The 18,532-nt window shown below is 35.5% G+C and overlaps 2 protein-coding genes and 1 non-coding gene across 3 annotated transcripts in view; 1 reads left to right on the plus strand and 2 right to left on the minus strand.

Annotated features, from left to right (window-relative positions):
- LOC109828988 (L-aspartate oxidase, chloroplastic) overlaps positions 1-6,049 on the plus strand; it is a 13,457-nt gene extending 7,408 nt beyond the window's left edge. Inside the window, exons 3-8 of the mRNA XM_020396020.1 lie at positions 811-1,165; positions 1,994-2,236; positions 2,990-3,046; positions 3,182-3,262; positions 3,354-3,415; positions 4,782-6,049. Of these exons, the coding sequence (XP_020251609.1) occupies positions 811-1,165; positions 1,994-2,236; positions 2,990-3,046; positions 3,182-3,262; positions 3,354-3,415; positions 4,782-5,793 (1,810 nt within the window). The 3' untranslated portion in view covers positions 5,794-6,049. The remainder of the gene's footprint in view (positions 1-810; positions 1,166-1,993; positions 2,237-2,989; positions 3,047-3,181; positions 3,263-3,353; positions 3,416-4,781) is intronic.
- On the minus strand, positions 6,750-11,217 carry LOC109828989 (protein KINESIN LIGHT CHAIN-RELATED 2-like). The gene is made up of 3 exons (XM_020396021.1): positions 11,020-11,217; positions 8,769-10,629; positions 6,750-7,162 (listed from the first exon to the last, which is right to left on the minus strand). Exons 2-3 carry the CDS (start codon positions 10,607-10,609, stop codon positions 6,952-6,954), a joined length of 2,052 nt encoding a protein of 683 aa, XP_020251610.1. The 5' UTR covers positions 10,610-10,629; positions 11,020-11,217; the 3' UTR covers positions 6,750-6,951.
- Positions 17,120-17,199, minus strand: TRNAL-UAG. The gene has a single exon. It is a non-coding gene; the product is annotated as a tRNA-Leu (tRNA).

An 18,532-nucleotide genomic window follows, 5' to 3' on the forward strand; every position in this document is an offset into this window, starting at 1 on the left:
TTCCTCTAATGACCAGTATCTTTCATTCCAGGTCTTATCCATTTAGTAAATAAGAGTTGCTCTTGGCACATTTGAGAGAACACGTTTTCCTCTTTATTATTTGAAAATAGTCCATAACTATGCATAAGATAAATTCAAAGCCCATCTCATATATGCCATCTGGGACAACAACCATTCATACATACATATATCATGCATTTGGAACAGTAAGCATGCATCTATCTCCCTCCAAACTGTGTCTTTTAGCGATCTTCTTTCTTCATGGTAATTTGTGTATAACTTTCTTTTATAGGCCTTTATGATACATCTTCTTCCCCTTACAGTACTAGAAATATTCTTGTTATTGCTTCAACTAATATTTCCCAAAAAGTGGATCCCACTCAAATAGTTCCGAATAAATTAAATACATGCATTAAGATACGAATGCTTATTATTCCACAATAGTGAAAGCACTTTTTCATTCTTTCATATACTAGGGGATTTCACTTGGAAAAGAAAATGTTGTATACTAACGGATTCGGGTCCATGACCATACGTTCCAATGCAGGAGATGTTGTAGTAATTTAGGATTGTGGGAATGATTCATCCATGTATGATTATATTTTGCTGTAGCCAAAAAAAAAAAAAAAAAATCTCTTGCTAACCTGATTCTTTTATAGTTTTTTTGAATTAGGCCAACTATAATCTATATCTTTTTTCTTTTGCTGAAGTAATGTTCTGGAATACTCAGAAATTTCACTATATAAAATTTAAATGCTGAATATGTTAAGCTAATCAATTCTTGTTAAACTTATGCTGCATCTATGTTAGGTTATCTGCACCATCGCAGTTCTTATGTAGCAAGAGGCATGGCTCTCTCAAGGCACCTCTCTACAGGAGAAAGGGCTCCTCCCAAACTGTTACTGTTTCATGCATGCAAGACAACACAACAAAGTATTTTGACTTTGTGGTTGTTGGCAGTGGTGTCGCTGGCCTAAGGTATGCTCTTGAAGTTTCAAAACATGGATCAGTTGCTATTATCACTAAGGCCGAGCCTCAAGAGTGCAATACAAATTATGCACAAGGTGGTGTTAGTGCTGTTTTGTGCCCTTCAGATTCTGTTGAGAATCACATGCGTGATACTATTGTTGCAGGGGCTTATTTGTGCGATGAGGAGACAGTTAGGGTAAACTTCGTCTTATGGAATTCTCTTCCTTTATCTCTAATGAATAACATGTCTTTAATTATTTACTTATTGTATTTCTTCTTGTTGCGCCTTTATTCTATAATTATTTGGAAAATGAGGGCGTAACCCAGTCGAATGAATGATATGGTATAGAAAGAACACTTAGCGTAGCAGGTTTATTGAATCTGAGATTGAAAATCCTTCGTGGGCTCTATTCATATAAATGATACTATTGGTCTTTGATTCATGAATATGCTACAATAAGGAATTGCCATCTTTTACTAAAATTGCTTGCTTAGAATGTGATGGGTGAATGTTTAAAGAGAATAAACAATTAAGGTAGACAAAAACATCTTTTATTTGTCCAACTATTTATCGGTTTTATACGTTTAATCACATATGGAGAATGATGCTAAGAAGACCAAGCCCTAGAAATTTTTGTGTTACTTTTCATTCATAAGCATATATGAAACCAATAGTGCGTTGCGCAAAGAAAGATATCATTCCTTTGTTTAGGAAAACAATATTACTTTCTTTACTGTTATGAAAAACATAAGCCTCTATAAGCCATAGATATGCTCTGGAAAGATGATACTAAAGAACACGAGTAAGTTCCAGTTTAGGAACCCTTTCCCTGGGAAACATTTGCATCTCTAATTTTAGCTTAATGGTGACATCTTAATGAAATTTTGAATTACTGTATCTTTTAAGTTGCATATTCAAGTTTCTATTACTTTTACTGAGTCACTGAAAAAACCTTCTTCATCCTCTATTTTGATCAACTTTGTGATGTATTGGGAACTGAAAACTTGTACCAAGTTTATGCAGGTAGTTTGCACAGAAGGTCCTGAGCGAGTGAAAGAACTAATTGCTATGGGTGCATCATTTGATCATGGAGATGATGGAGAACTACATCTTGCGAGGGAGGGGGGACATTCTCATCATAGAATTGTTCATGCAGCGGACATGACTGGGAGAGAGATTGAGAGGGCACTATTAAAGGCTGTGGATGATGATCCAAACATATTTATGTTCGGGCACCACTTTGCAATAGACGTACTTACCTCTCAGGTTTTTTTTGACCTACCGTTTTTTATCTAATATCTGGAATAAACAACAGATACATACTTCATTTCCCCCCGAATCTTTGGGATTGGCTACATGAATCACTTTTCTCCATTTGGCCATCTCCTCTCTTAAATTAACACCCACTGATCTAGTATATAATATTTCAAATGCTTTTTTAAACAGAAGGGAACACTATTGGAACACCAATTGGATTGCAGTAAATCAAAGCCAATGATTGGAAAATAAGAACAAAATTGTTCTAGGAGGGATGGAAAGGAATATATTTGATCAAATATGATCTTTGCATTTACTTCCCTAGATATATCTATATTACATGAAACTGTGCAAGTCAAAATGGCATGCGGATGGAAAATTTCATTACTTGGAAGTCATGGAACTGAGAAAATGTCATGTCGCATTGAACGGAAAATATACAATATAATCATAATTTCTTACAGATATCACTGGGAAGTATTTCATCTTTATAACAGTTGAAGGCATATCTATTGTACATTTACCTCTTATAACCAGTACAAACATGCATAGTCTTGGCTGGTGTGTTACTTACATATGAAGCTACCAGGTTGTTAGTTACGAGCTATGTATGTTGATTATTTGGGTGGATGTGTACCACGTTGGTGACACACCTGTCAGAGTGTGGAGGCACATTCCTCTATCTATTTTGTTGTGAACACGAGTTTTGGGTCAAAACAATATTAGAATCACCTGAGACAATTTATCTGATGATTTTTGCAGGATAAGATGGGAATTAATTGCCACGGTGTTGATGTGTTGAATGTGGAGACAGAACAGGTTCTATTACTGACTTCATTAATTTCTTTTACTCACCAATTTCTTTACTTTCCTGTATTATATGCTTAGTAATATTCTATCACTCGAGCAATTGAAGGAGATCTATGGTTTTTGGAAAAAAAAAATATGTGCTAGGTGTTTCGGTTCCTCTCTAAGGTGACATTGCTTGCTTCAGGGGGAGTTGGACATATTTACCCCACGACAACCAATCCACCGGTATCCTTCTACCTACATGTTATTACTAGAATATATCTTCTGCTTGTCAGTTATCATCCCTCTGATTTAGGCGGTAATTATACACGTATAGGTAGCTACTGGAGATGGCATTGCAATGGCTCATCGCGCTCAAGCTGTTATCTCCAACATGGAGTAAGTCCATGCTCTTTTTCCATTGATAAAGAATTATTTTCTTTATATTTATGGTAAACCCCAGAAATTGAGTTTTCATCAATTTTATCTTTTTTGGAAATTTCAAACGTGTAATTGGTTGCTTGGTTGCATTAAACAGAGTCAGATGTAGATATTTCAAATTTGTAGATATTCAAATTTCAAGTTCTGCTACTCTCTTCTTGCCATGATGTATTTTTTACTCGGAAATCATTATGTACTTACAAGTTTTTGCCTTGCCCTCCAAATACGTGAAACATGCAGCAATATGTTTCTGCACGTTACATTTATAACCTTTCATTGCACCCTTGTGTGCATATTAACCACTCATCTCTGAAGAGGACTAGGTCAATCGGCTACCCTTTAACAATATCCAAGATGCACCTATTGTAGATCAAATTTTATAATCTGTTTCTGTGAATTATAACTCCATAGCATTGGATGTGAACTATTATAATTCAACTGCTTTGAAATAAAATGTCAGAGATATTTTCTACATATTTTAATCGTGCATCTTATGTTGTTAAAATCAACACTTAGAATTTTCATAAAATCGAATGATTTTATCCCTATTAAAGACACAGAAAATCATTGGAAATTTTCTTTCTGGGTAATCCATATGTATCATGCCACATCAATGGTCAAAATCGTTTTTCCTGAATGTTCTTTTCTTTCTGTCTTCAAAGATTCGTGCAGTTCCACCCAACAGCTCTTGCTGATGAAGGCCTCCCCATCAAACCCACTAAACCACGAGACAATGCGTTCCTCATCACTGAAGCTGTCCGTGGCGACGGTGGCTTTCAAATTTGTAGATATTCAAATTTCAAGTTCTGCTACTCTCTTCTTGCCATGATGTATTTTTTACTCGGAAATCATTATGTACTTACAAGTTTTTGCCTTGCCCTCCAAATACGTGAAACATGCAGCAATATGTTTCTGCACGTTACATTTATAACCTTTCATTGCACCCTTGTGTGCATATTAACCACTCATCTCTGAAGAGGACTAGGTCAATCGGCTACCCTTTAACAATATCCAAGATGCACCTATTGTAGATCAAATTTTATAATCTGTTTCTGTGAATTATAACTCCATAGCATTGGATGTGAACTATTATAATTCAACTGCTTTGAAATAAAATGTCAGAGATATTTTCTACATATTTTAATCGTGCATCTTATGTTGTTAAAATCAACACTTAGAATTTTCATAAAATCGAATGATTTTATCCCTATTAAAGACACAGAAAATCATTGGAAATTTTCTTTCTGGGTAATCCATATGTATCATGCCACATCAATGGTCAAAATCGTTTTTCCTGAATGTTCTTTTCTTTCTGTCTTCAAAGATTCGTGCAGTTCCACCCAACAGCTCTTGCTGATGAAGGCCTCCCCATCAAACCCACTAAACCACGAGACAATGCGTTCCTCATCACTGAAGCTGTCCGTGGCGACGGTGGCATCCTCTACAACCAGTCCTTGCAGCGCTTCATGCCACTATACGACTCCCGTGCAGAACTAGCCCCTCGTGACGTCGTCGCACGCAGCATTGATGATCAATTAAAAAAACGCGGCGAGAAGTATGTTCTTCTTGATATCAGTCACCGCCCTCATGATGCAATCCTATCCCATTTCCCCAACATTGCATCTGAATGCTTCCGTTATGGCCTTGACATCACCCGTGAGCCTATTCCTGTTGTGCCTGCTGCCCATTATATGTGTGGTGGTGTTCGAGCTGGGCTCCATGGAGAGACCAATGTTTCTGGGCTTTTTGTTGCTGGTGAGGTTGCTTGCACTGGCCTCCATGGTGCCAATAGGCTAGCCAGCAACTCTTTACTTGAAGCACTTGTTTTTGCCCAACGGGCTGTTGAACCCTCAATCAATTATGCTACTGAGTCAACTGGTCCAAAATTAAGAATCTGGGCTCATCCAGTTCTTCCAATATCCCTCAAAGAGGATAAAATAGAGGAGATTAAGCAAAAGACAAAGGAAGTGAGAAGGGAGTTACAGTCAGTAATGTGGGAGTTTGTGGGTATTGTGAGGTCTACACAGAGGCTGAAGACTGCAGAGTGGAGGATCTCGGAGTTGGAGGCAGAGTGGGAAGAGTTCTTGTTTCGTCGAGGGTGGAACCAAACAATGGTTGGTGTTGAGGCTTGTGAGATGAGGAACCTCTTTTGCTGTGCAAAACTCGTCATCAGTAGCGCACTTGCAAGGCAGGAGAGCAGGGGATTGCATTACACAGAAGATTTCCCATATCTGGAGGAGAGCAAGAGGAAGCCAACAGTCATTTTTCCTGCTTCACTGCCAGCAGCGAAGGCGACATGGAGTTCACAGCAAGTTCACAAGCAGTTGTATTGCTGATACATGTGATATACTAAAGTATATATATAGCATTCTTTAAATTATTGCTCAAGAACTCAGATTCTTTTCTTGAGATTATAACAGATGTTGCGTTTTTAATTTATGAGCTTCATTTGGTATGAAGTTGTTAACATCTGGAGAGCATAATTGTGTGAACATTACACCAATCAGATCTTGCATGTGTTGCTGTAAAACTGTACATTGTATTCTTGAGCACTCATGCAGCCAATACAAAGTTTTGTAAGCTATTATTTCATCTTTTCCCGCTCCGTTTGTTCTGAGTGATTATATATTTATTTATGAGAATTAATATACAAATAGATATCAATTAGAGCTCAAGTTTAGCTGCCCAAGTGCGTTGTGTGGATACTGCTATGTCTGATATTATGAATGTGATTTATGTAATTTTTATTTCCAATAACTTAGATGCTTTAAATAGTTGCTCAAGGACTTGGATTCTTTCAGAGATTCTCTACACGTTGCATTTTAAGTGGTATAAAGTTTCAATCGGTATGAAGTTGTAACTTCTGTGGAAGATTAAGGAAAAGAATTGATGTATGAGCATTACGCCAATCAGATACAGTGTTTTAAAGTTTGTAGACTGTATTCTTGAGCACACATGCAACAGTATTTAGTTTTCTTAACTATGTTTCTTCTTTTGTACTTCCTTTGTTGCAAGTGATGGTATTTATCCCTGAGAGTAATGTTGAAATGATGCACAGATGAAAGCTCAAGTTTAGCTACTTGAGTGTTTTCTGTGTGGATACTGCTTATGCCTCTTACAAATTACTGTGAATGTAATTGGTAGCATTTATAAATCAAATATCTAATGCATATACTAGTAATTAACAGAAAATATTGGTTTGTTTCACTATGTTACTCGTTTTATAATTCGACAGTTTGATTGAAAGGATATGAAAATAAACAAAAAAGCAACAAACTTCAAACTCCTCGTGTATGTCGAAGCCATCTTGTATATAAGCCAACCAAAAGCCAATTCAATACCACTGTAAGAATAAATATACAATCAACCTCACAATCACATCTCTCTTCTATCCTTCTTTATCCTTTTGCAAACAATCAAAAACTAATCATATGTTCCAACAAATCTTTCTTCTTTTTATTAGTATACATAATTTCATTCTTCAAGATTGTGTATCAAGCTATAACAACACCTTTCTTTAGGATGTGAGGGTTTGAATCCAGTAGAGTTTCCAGTGATCTTGCTTTCCTGCTTCTGACTCTTCCCGCTTCCTTCAAAAGCTCAGCCAGCCTCCTCTTCTCATCATCGACATCTGGATTTGCTGTTCCGAGCTTCTCTTCTCGTATCCCGACAACATGTTCCAGTATCTCGATGGCCTCCTCCAACCTGTATAAATAGCAGGCATCATATCAAGTTCCCAACTTAGCAATTAAATGACAGTTTCTTCGTTTTGTTTGTTTGGGATTCTTATCCATAGTCTCCTATAGAAGCAATTGTTTTCATTTCTGTAACTTTCATTTCTGTAACTTCTGTTAAATTTGGAGACATTCTGGAATTATTAATGAAAAACAATTTTGTCCTCAAAAACAAAATAAAATAAAATAATTATAGATGTGAATAAGAAAGCTATTGACTTTTCTTCTTATATTCCCTTCGTCTCTGAGCTTTTTCAGAAGTTGGTAAACTTTTGCTTTCTTGTTTCAGATCTTAAGAGTTTTGACATTTCAGTAAAGTTGAAGGCCACAATGCCACATGCTTCTTGATGCTCAAAAGGAAACTTCTACGAGCAAAGGAATAAAGCCCAAGGTGGATAAAGTATGTTAAAGAACTAAAGAAGAGTGTGATCTTACTTTACTAACCAATGGGTTGGCTTTTAAGTAATATAAAAGGGTAGGAAACGCTTAGGATAATGTGATAGTTTATGAAGGTTTCAACTTTAAGGGGCAATTGTACAAATGACAAACCATAACATTAACAAAACTAGCATTTCCTACTTCCTAGTGACTGTTCAAATCTTAAGGGAAATGACTAGGACACTGGGCAAACTAATCACATTTGCCTTTTAAGACCAGTACCTTTTTAGCTGAATAAATCTCAGTTATTGAGCCTATTTTGATAGGAAAAAGTAATGAACCAAATTGGTATTGGAAAGACTTCTTATGAAGCAAGATAGAAAGATATGAACCCATCTATTTTGGAGTAAGAAAAATTCGAAGGAGTAATGTCTGGGTAGGTAAAAAGCTATTGAGGAGAAAAAACAATTTTCATCGGCATTTTCAACTTATATGCCTATTTAGCATTTTGGATGCTACTCTTTCGAACCATCAAGGTGGAGAAATGCCTCATATTACCCTCTAGAGGGCAGAAAATTACTCCCAATATGTTTGAAGCAAGACTTGAATATCTGCAAAACCCCAGAATGGTAAGCAAAGACCACACATATGACAAGTAGACAGACTTTATCAACTCTCACAAGGTATTCTCTTTTATTTTCTTCTTCTTCTTCTTCTTCTTCTTTTGCCAACACCAAAAAACAGAATGGAAATAAAGATCATATATTTTTCCAGCTATATGGTTTTCTTACTACTCAAATTAGACAACAATTGATACTCATGAATTTTGCGAAAGATATAACTAGCTCAAATATATGGAGGATCCTAATTTATTACTTTGCTAAATCTGGATGTGATTCTTTTTTTCCCAGGAAAAGTTGTGTTTCTAGACCTTAAGGGCATAAAGAGAACCAAGAGGGGCTTGGTTGCTTTTGGGGATAACATAAGGTTAGCAAGCGAGTAGAGGTTAGGATATTGAATGAAGGAGAAACTTGACGAGGTGACATGCTCTTTATTTTCCCTTACAACATTGTCATAACAATTTGCATCTTTTGAAACCAAAGACATCCAAGAACTCCCACCAAGCATGATGATTAACCCAAACTGAGCATTTAGCAGAAATTTAAAATACAAACACAAGTTTAGTTAAGAGTTCATACCTTCCCATCGCATCGTAAGTTCCTGCAAGATTGCTATAAACACCAAGAGTATCGGGATGGTAAGGTCCATACTCTTGTTCAAGAACACTCCTCGCTTCCTCAAAGAGCTCCGCAGCCTCATTTATAGCAAACCGTTGTACACAAGCAAGCCCCATCTGGTTCAAAGCAATCCCAAAGAATGCTGATTTCTTCTCTCCACAGGCCCTTAGCTTAGAAATCGCGTTCTTAAACGATGAATAAGACTCTCCATAGTTCCCAATTATATAGTGTAACACACCCATTTGTGCTTCAATCCCTGCAATTGTACTCTGCTGACCAGGAGAGTTCTTGTAAAGCTTTAACACCTTTTGAAGCAACTTGAGAGCTTGTTCATGGTCATTCATTGATTCATAGATTGCAGAAACATCGGTCAGACCGCTTGCAATCTCTTCATTGTTGGATCCTGGGATGGGTTTTCCATAGATTTTCAAGGCATTCTCACAGTGTAACTTTGACTCCTTGAGTTTCCCAGTTTTGTTGTAAAGATCAGCGAGGCGAACATAGACAGAAGCGACACTTGGGTGGCTCTCTCCTTTCAAGGACTTGAAAACCATTAGGGCTTTTTGGTAGGCAAGCACAGCCTCGTCGTATCTGGCTAAAGATAGATAAATGTCTCCGATGCTTAAATCCACTGAGGCTACCTCGGATTCCAAGCCATTGGCAACCATGGCTGTACTGGCCAAAACTAGATGCTCAAGAGCAACTTCATGATCCCCTTTTGTGTCACAAATTAGACCCATTAGCCTTCTATCTGCTGTTTCATCCAAAGATGAAGGTTCTCCACTCTCACTATGGATATCGAGGGCCATTTGACATAATCTTTCAGCTTCATCAAACTGAAGAGCTTGAACAAGGGCTTCAGCCAAGTATCGGCAAGTCTCACCAACCCTAGGGTCAGTATCACCGAGAGCTTGCTTTTGAACTTCCAAGCCTGTTGTATAGCATTGTATTGAGCTCTCAAGCTGACCTAGCATTGCATAAGTGTCTCCCAACTGCATTAAGCCCGAGAATTTTGCGAGAGCATGATCTTGCCCCAATTCAAGGTCAGGGATCTCAATGGATTGCTCAAATACAGGGATTGCCTCATCAAATTTCCCTAAACTACAGTGGATTGCGGCTATAACATGCAAGCTCATAACCAAGTCCAAACTAGGGTTACCATCCGAACACTTCTCAAAACACTTGACTGCCTTCAGTCCATATTTGAGAGCTCTCCTGTGGTTATCAGAGGAAATCAAGTCTCGGGCATGCTTTAGATAGAAACGTCCAGTATCAGGGTTATCAGCGCTGGACTCCAGTGAACTCTCACTCCCGTTCATTAGTTTCTTCACTATACTCGCCCTTAGAGGAGGTTTTGACGCACTATGAGGGGTGGTTACCCTCTTAGACTTTTTAGATGAATTCGACGATTTAGTAGGAGATTGAACCTTCTCATTATTCGAATTATCAACCTCTTCTTCTATCTCCTCTTCCATTATTTCAATGGCTTTCATCTCTCCACCAACAAGGTGACGAAGCTCAGAATCGATCCTCGACTCATCACCATCTGACCCGAAACTTTGCCTCGACGGAGAATCCTCATCGCCGGAGCTCTCCATCTCGCACACATTGTCATATAATCGATCGATTGATGTATCTACACAATTTTCCATTGAGAGTTCAAGGGCACCACTGTGATGGCTCTTGGGGGTTGAAGAAGGTTTTGGGGATTCTGAAGTAGCAACGTTTTCTTTGATGGGAGATGGATTCATCTCTGTTATTTCCTCATTCCCATCAAACCCATTAACCATAATTCCGGGCATTTCAAATTTGGGGAAATTATCTGCAAAATGTATCCATGTGGAGAGAGAAATTCAAGATTTTGATGTATAAAAACTTCAAAACGACCAACAAATTAGCATGATTCCACTAGAACGGATCTCTCACAACAATCTTGATCCATACAAACAAACAAAAGAGTTGCCGACCAAAACGTGACTGGCAAAAAGCCAAAATATATTCAAAGTTTGGTTTTTTTCCCAGCTAAACGGATCAAATACATCAAAAAAAAAAAATTCTACAACACATCTTAACCAAAATGAAACCTTTAGTTGCACAATCATCAGATCCATCTCAACAGAAGAAAGAAAAGCAAAAAAAAAAAAAAAAAAAAAAATAAAAAAAAAAAAAAAAAAAAAAAAAAAAAAAAAAAAAAAAAAAAAAAAGTTCGTACCTTTACTCACGATTGGGTCATGGGAGCAATCAAAGCGGAGGAATAGATAAAGAGGGGTTATTTTATCCAGTTATTTATACAACACTCACATGCGGTTGAGCGCAAGGGTGAAATGGTAAGTTCAGTTAGAAAAGGAGAGAGGGAATTTTTGTTGGCAGGGACTTTTCGACCGACGGCAGCCGCCAATTTTTATTTCTACGACAGCAAATTGGGATTTATTTGGGGGTCCAAAGTTGGTGGACTATTTAGCCCCCGTGGGTTTTGGGGTTACCGGGCGGTGACGGGAACAGGGGAGAGGGGAGGTTTAACCATAAAGTTCGGCGGGGTGTCCAGGTCGAGGGCCGGCAAAACGCCGACATCGGAAAATAACAGACTAGCGCTCGGTACCTGCTGTCTAACTATTTATTTTCATATTACTTCACTTGCAATTGCAAATTGCATATTGGCATTACGAGGAGTATTTTATTTTACCTACCTAGTCAAGCTCTCATCAATACTATATATATTTTAAGAAAGGCTCAATTCCCAGATTGACATTAAAAAAGTAGCCCATGACTAACAATGTATTAAAATTATCTCCGTTAACAGCAAGATATTTAAGCTTGCACGATGAGACAAATAAGCCTAAAATTAAAATTTTCAGCTATTTTCCATGTGTTTAGGTGGCATATGTATGATGAAGTGACAACTGTAGTTAGCGTCATTGAACCTAATAGAAGGAGTGATTTTCAAATTAACATAAAAAAGAAGGATTTTTTCAAATTTGGGACTCCTTTTTCTTTCAAATTGATGGTTCTTCATTACTTGAGCTCAAACAATCCATGTTCTCAAGCAATGGAGAATTCTCAAGCAATGGAGAACTCTAACTTGATAGAAGAATGAGAAGAAACTCCTAAATTAAGAAAAAAACCTATTTGCTTTTACACTAATTTAAAAATATACCTGTCTAATGGTTTGAATTAGGCTAGCTACAGCTGTCATATTATCATAAATATACCACATAAGCATCATGTGACAGATTTCATGAGTGGTCACCGGAAAAGTTTGCCGGAAAATTTATTTCTGGGCCTATTTGTCTCATCGTGCAACTTTAAATGCCTTATTGTCATCGGAGATAATTTTAATACCAATCTGATCATTGGGTACTACTTTTAATACCAATTTGGTAATTTAGCCATTTAAGAAAAGTCACATTTTTTATTTGTGTGTCAATTTTTTTTGGAAATACCAAAAATATCCTTGCAATCCAAAATTTAAAAGAAATACATTCATACTAGCAAAATATAACTAAAATAATTAACACTTGAGAATCAACACAATTACTCTCATTCTCACAAAAATCATTCCGAAATATCCTCACATTTTTTTTTGTAATGCATGCATCTTGTACGCCGGAGTACTACTGGAAAAGAAAAATATGAACAGATAATGACCAATAGAAACTTGTATATGAATGAACAAAAAGTTTACGTGTGCCTTAAGTTCAATTTTGAAGTCGATGGTTTGTATCGATCGCTGACTGCTATGTTCGCACTATTTAATTATTTTATTTGTATTGAGTTTTAACTCTATTTTCTTTTTTAGAAAAAAAAGATGGGGTCTCAAAGTGAAACTCGAGTTGAATTGGAAAATGTTGTCATCTCGAAATAGTTCTAGAGTTTTTCATTTTTTATAGTTATTTTATATTATGTTTTGTGCTGATTAAGAGTTGATATAGACACATTACATTCTTCTATCTTGCATATAACTTTCAGTATAGGATGTTCTAGAGGAGTTTAAAAAAAGAAAAGAAAATACTATTGAATCGTATGGAAAAGAAATCGGAATTTTGTCAGAACTATTTGCATGTGCGTTGGTAGTTCTACACTATTCAAGGGGCCCATCGAGGTTAATTTAGGAATTTAATTATCATCTTTAGTGGTTTTGAACAAGGAAAAGTTGCTTCTAGGCCCCCAAATCCAACTTTCAATGTGCGCCAGTCCCCCATATTTTTTTAATGTGTTGTAGCCCATTGTTTTTGAAAAAATTATGTACAGGCCCCTCCATCATGATTCCAGCTCATGTCAGCGGATGATTAGACATGCCACCTCATGATTAGACATGTCAGTTGGCTTAAATCCCAATTTTACCCTCATCTTTCTCATGCCAGCGAATGTTAACTCTTACGGTTAACATGTTAACTCTTACAGATAACATGTTAACTATTAATAGTTAACATGTTAACCGTAAGAGTTAACATGTTAACCGTAAGAGTTAACATGTTAACATGATAACCATGATCGTAGGGGAGGGGTAAAATCGGGATTTTTGAAGAGGTTGCGTTAAAACTTGGGGAGAGGGGTCTGAACACAATTTTTTTAAAAAAAAGGGCTTTAGCACATTATTGAAAGTTGAGGGAACTAAGACACATTGAAAGTTGGATTTTGGGACCTAGAAGCAATTTTCCCTTTGAACAATTCAATCACATGCGGATACTACTTAAAGAATTTGCATTTTAATAGGAAAAAGAAAAGGAGAATATGAAAATAGGCCAGCATTATGTGCTAGCAAATTCCTCTAAACATCCAACTCATGCTTTAAGCTCGAAGCCCAGACTGGACCTAATCACACCCAGCCTGGACTCATATTGCATCAATATTCGTGCACTCAATGGTAAGTAAAAATATATTAATTGCAAAAGACAAAAGTAGGTTTTCAATAATCTAGTTAGGGATATTCTGGTGTGGGGCCAGTCGCAAGGTGGAACAGCTGGAGGGCTGGGACCCAAAGGAAGACAGGCCATCGATTTTTTCTTGGTGACGGAAAAAACCACTGGGCGGTGGGATGTCAGACTTGTCACAATCCTTGTCACATGGGCAAATTCGGAATTTAAAGGTTATTACGAACTAAATTCCTCCTGATATTTTTTTAGATTACTTATCTGGAGAAAAGTAACCATGATGCAGCAGTGACTTCCCGGAATGAATAAGTCAAGTACCCATCAATCGATGAATTTATTGGTGTATTTATTTCCTAATAGCCTACTTGTATCTATATTTTAATTACTTGGATAACTGATCATGCAAAGGGTGTTTGTGAGAGAGTTTTTATTGGTCAAACTGGTATTTAAGGTAGCTTTTTCATATATTAACTGTCTGGTAAATTACAAATAAGCTCGTTTATAAGTTCCTTTTTAAAAAAGCTTGGATTTCAAAACCTAGCCTGTTAGGGGGTGTTTGGTTCAATTTCTATAAATTATAGGAAATGTTTTTCACCTAAAATATGATTTCCTTATATTTTTTAAAAAATTATAAGAAAAGTTTTGAGAAGTCAAAAAACAAACTTTTTTTTTTAATTTGCTTTTCAAAACAAGAAAATGGCCCGTAACTTTATAGAAAATAGTAAGATTTCCTATAATTTGTAGAAATTGAACCAAACACCTCCTAAATTTATAGAAAAGTTTAACTTTATAGAAAAGTATCAATGAGGTGTCAGATTTTTGGGTAATTTCCGCCCATTTTGAGAGGTAATTGATTTCTGTAAAATTTGATACTTTTTTATACTTTACAGAAAATATTTATATAAATTTTTTTTGAACCAAACACAATTTACGAAAATCTACAGAAAATTTTTAATTACAAAATTACTATTGTCAGATATTTTGAGAAAACTTTTCTATAAAATTGTGCAACCAAACACCCCCGCTTAGCTCATATAAACAAGCTAGGCTTCACTAAGTACATGATCTTTCTATCCATACAACTTTTACAAGCATTTGACTATAAAAGTTAAAATCTATCAAAAGCCAGCATATGACTTCTAAGCTTCTAAAAATAAGCCCTCTCAAACACTCTCATAATTAAATGGGCCATTAATCATTCCTAATGCTTTTTCATCAAATAACATAACAAATTTAAGTGACGTGACATAAAAAAAATCTTCATCATTTGATATAATAGATTATTTCTACGTGTACTATCTTGATCATTATTGAAATGAAAATTTATGACATATCAAAAACTGGTATTAGGTAATTATATTGCATTTAACATTTTATTTTAGAAAATACCATCATGTGACATATATACTTAGTAAGTTCTTTTATTTAAAAACGAATGAAATTATACAGGCTAAATTGACAAAAACTGTTAGAAGCGACTAGCAATCCAATTAGTGCTTAATTACACGACTGATCATCCAAGCCGTCAAAGCATAGGTATGAGCATCCAATTAAAAGAAAAATATAGTGACCAGTAATCCAATTAATCAAAAGTAAAGGCAATCGTTTAATCCCAAGTATATATGCAACACAAATGCTAACTACACTGTCGTCATTATGCTATTATTTTACTACTAGATGAAAAGATAAAGTTCATAACAACTCATGATTTTTCTTCCGGTTTATGAGAGAGAGAGAGAGCGCGCGCTTTACTTTTTTGTGTCTAGTAATACAAGAGTAATACGATACTTACGTTACTCTTATAGCTGCTTTTTCTGCACAAACCAGGAGTTCTTGTTCAACGTCATGCCCCTACGCACAAGTCAACAGCTAGAAGACCAAATTAACAAGGAAAAGGGTTCAGGGTTTAGTTGAGTGCGTTCGTCATCCCCTTCTGAGTGGGTATTATATGCCTACCTGATGATTAGATTTTAATTCAATCGGGTCGGTGATTCCTATCTTGTAAGATTAAGTTGTGATCAAGATCAGCTTTAAATGCATGATGATGCTATCTTTTTCATGAGTGGGATTGTTATGATTCTTTTGATATGCATAATTAACTGTTTCTATGTGTACTACTCCGTTTTATATTGTTTACCTGGTACAAACAATTAGCAAAAAAGTACTGCTATAGGTGTTAGTTTTAAAAACGAAGGAAACAGAAATTCTGAGGCGTGAAACACTTTTCTTAAAGAAATATTTGCCCCCACTTGATATTCAAAGTTACTTCGGGTTAATGCAAATTTTCTTCCCAGGATACAACAGAAAATGAAAATTCCAGTAAGCAAATCTGGAATTTTCCTTAATTCGTTGTGAAACAAGTTTGTAATATTGCAGATGTTTTTGATAGAAAAGATTCAGAAAAGAATTATTTTTTTAGATATCTGAAAACATAAACTATTTATAGGTTTGAAAAGATGCTTCCAACTGTTACAACTTTTCAAAACACCCCTTGAGCAAACAACCACTTTTCAATAGTCACTTGTCTTTTCATAATTTTTTAAAATTCAAAATCGCGCATTATTCGCGCTACCCGTTCGCGGATTTAGAAGCTTACACTTTGATCCATTATTCAAAGCCCAATAAGTATTCAATGCTTTTAAACCTTTAAAAGAATGTTCAAAATTCTAATGTAGGCCTATCTTGTTTTTTTAAACAAACAAATACTAACAATAGGAACCCAAAATAGGGGATCCTGAGTGGGACATGTGAGGTATCGCCTTCATGTCCCGTGATGTACTGTTTATGAACAGTGCATCACGGGACATAGAGGCGACACCTCATCTGTCTCATTCAGGGACTCCAAAATACCATTGAGGGTCTCCTATTTTGGAGTCCCCAGGACATTTTCCTTACAGAAAAGGGGGGAAATAAAAGAGCCAACGCGTGTCGAAGTCCAATTAGCAAAAGGAAAGAAAAAAAAGGTTGCCATTAGTGTGTGATATTTAAGTAATATAAGTTGATCGTGATAGTGGAGTTGTTGATCCAACAATCTTTTTGTGATGTTCAGTAGTGTAATGCGTGAACAGCCCCTGTTCATGGAAAAAGGAATTTGTGGACCAAACAATTATTTAATAGTTAGCAGAAAGTTGGAATCTTGCGGGCAAAATGTCTAGGGAATATGCTTTATTAAAGTTTTAAATAAGCATTAACTTAGAAATATTGTAATTATGCTTGATATATATTTATGTGCTTGCAGTTATACGCTAAAATATAATATAAGTTATGAAATAACACGGACAGGAAGTTTCAAAAATTCTCATCTTTCATTTTGTAATAAATAAAGAAGATTAATACCTATTAAAACATAAAATAATATAAGATAGTGAAATAATGATAGAAAACACTTAATTATTCAAGCAAAATAGTTTGTGAAAAAGCTAAACATACATATATATAAATTGACAGCTGTGGGATTTGAACCCACGCCCTTTCGGACCAGAGCCTAAATCTGGCGCCTTAGACCACTCGGCCAAACTGTCTCATGGTGATTGCAGTTTAACTAATTGATCTTAATATCTATAATACCTTCAGAGAGATTTTAGAACAGTTGGCTCGTTTATACGACTAGTTGAGATGCATGTGCAATACATATGTTTGAATATCATAATTATTTAAATTGATAAAAATAGAATAAAAATAAAAAAATAAGTTCTTTGTGGGATTGATCATCAACTCAATAATCTTTTTCTCAAATGAAATATTGTCATTATTTCCTTCAACACATACTATGGTCACGTGATCTCCTATTTGTTAGTTATAAACACATTGATCTAGTACAACATATCTGTTTATTAGTATCTTGAAGTCTTCAAAAGTTGGGTGATCATTCAATTCGTAAAGAAATTTTTCATATGAATTTATTTGCAATATGTTTATTAAGCTTTTACTTGTGGTCATATTCACATTAACTTTTAGTTGTGGTTTCACTCATATTTACATTGTCTAATATTCTTATTTGATTTTATAGCTTGTTCTCTATATCATAGAAGTAAAACTAAAAGTATGAAGAATTATTTTCTTACGAAGTTATAGTAGGGAGAATATGATATAATTCGTCATGTGCTGAAAATATAAAAAAAATTATTTGATGCAAGGTCCCTACATAATCTTACCCCCATCAATATGAATGAAAAATACTATTACAATTCACTTGCTTAGGACAGTTTTATTGTATATAAGATATATAACTCATCTGGAATATCCACATTTGTTAAATGGATTTTGTTGTTGTGAGAGCAAAATGTTAGAGGCTCGTATTCAAACTTTTTGGCTTTATAAAAGACACAAGAATTTGGAGTGTATAGTTTATATATCGTAAAGAACATACTGGTTCATGAAGAATTTTTCCTAATAACGATATTATTACAACGATGTTATCATTTAGTAGTAAATCAATTTTATTATATAAGATTATATGGCCCTTTTTAATAAATTATAAAGCATATATATGGAAACTTCGATGCTTATAGCCAGTAGTTAGGCTCCACAAAGTAAGTTAACTTTACATTGTAGTTTACTATTGTTAGTGAAATTACCTAGAGGGGGGTGAATAGGGTAATATGTTAATCTAATATGATATTAATGCCAATTAAAAATTTATTAACAATGTCCTAGCAAGTGTGATATACAATGAGATATATGAGCAAGGATATGCAATTAAACTAAGGGTGATATAAACATGAGACAATGGCAATATATAATGCAATGAACAATGAGCATAAATAATACGCCAAAGCAAACTCAAACACACAATATGATGACGGAGTTCGGTCCTTTCAACCTACGTCTCCGCTGCCCACTCCCGACAAGAAT

This window comes from Asparagus officinalis, chromosome 1 (assembly GCF_001876935.1).
Source record: "Asparagus officinalis chromosome 1, Aspof.V1, whole genome shotgun sequence".
Taxonomy (NCBI): Eukaryota; Viridiplantae; Streptophyta; class Magnoliopsida; order Asparagales; family Asparagaceae; genus Asparagus; species Asparagus officinalis.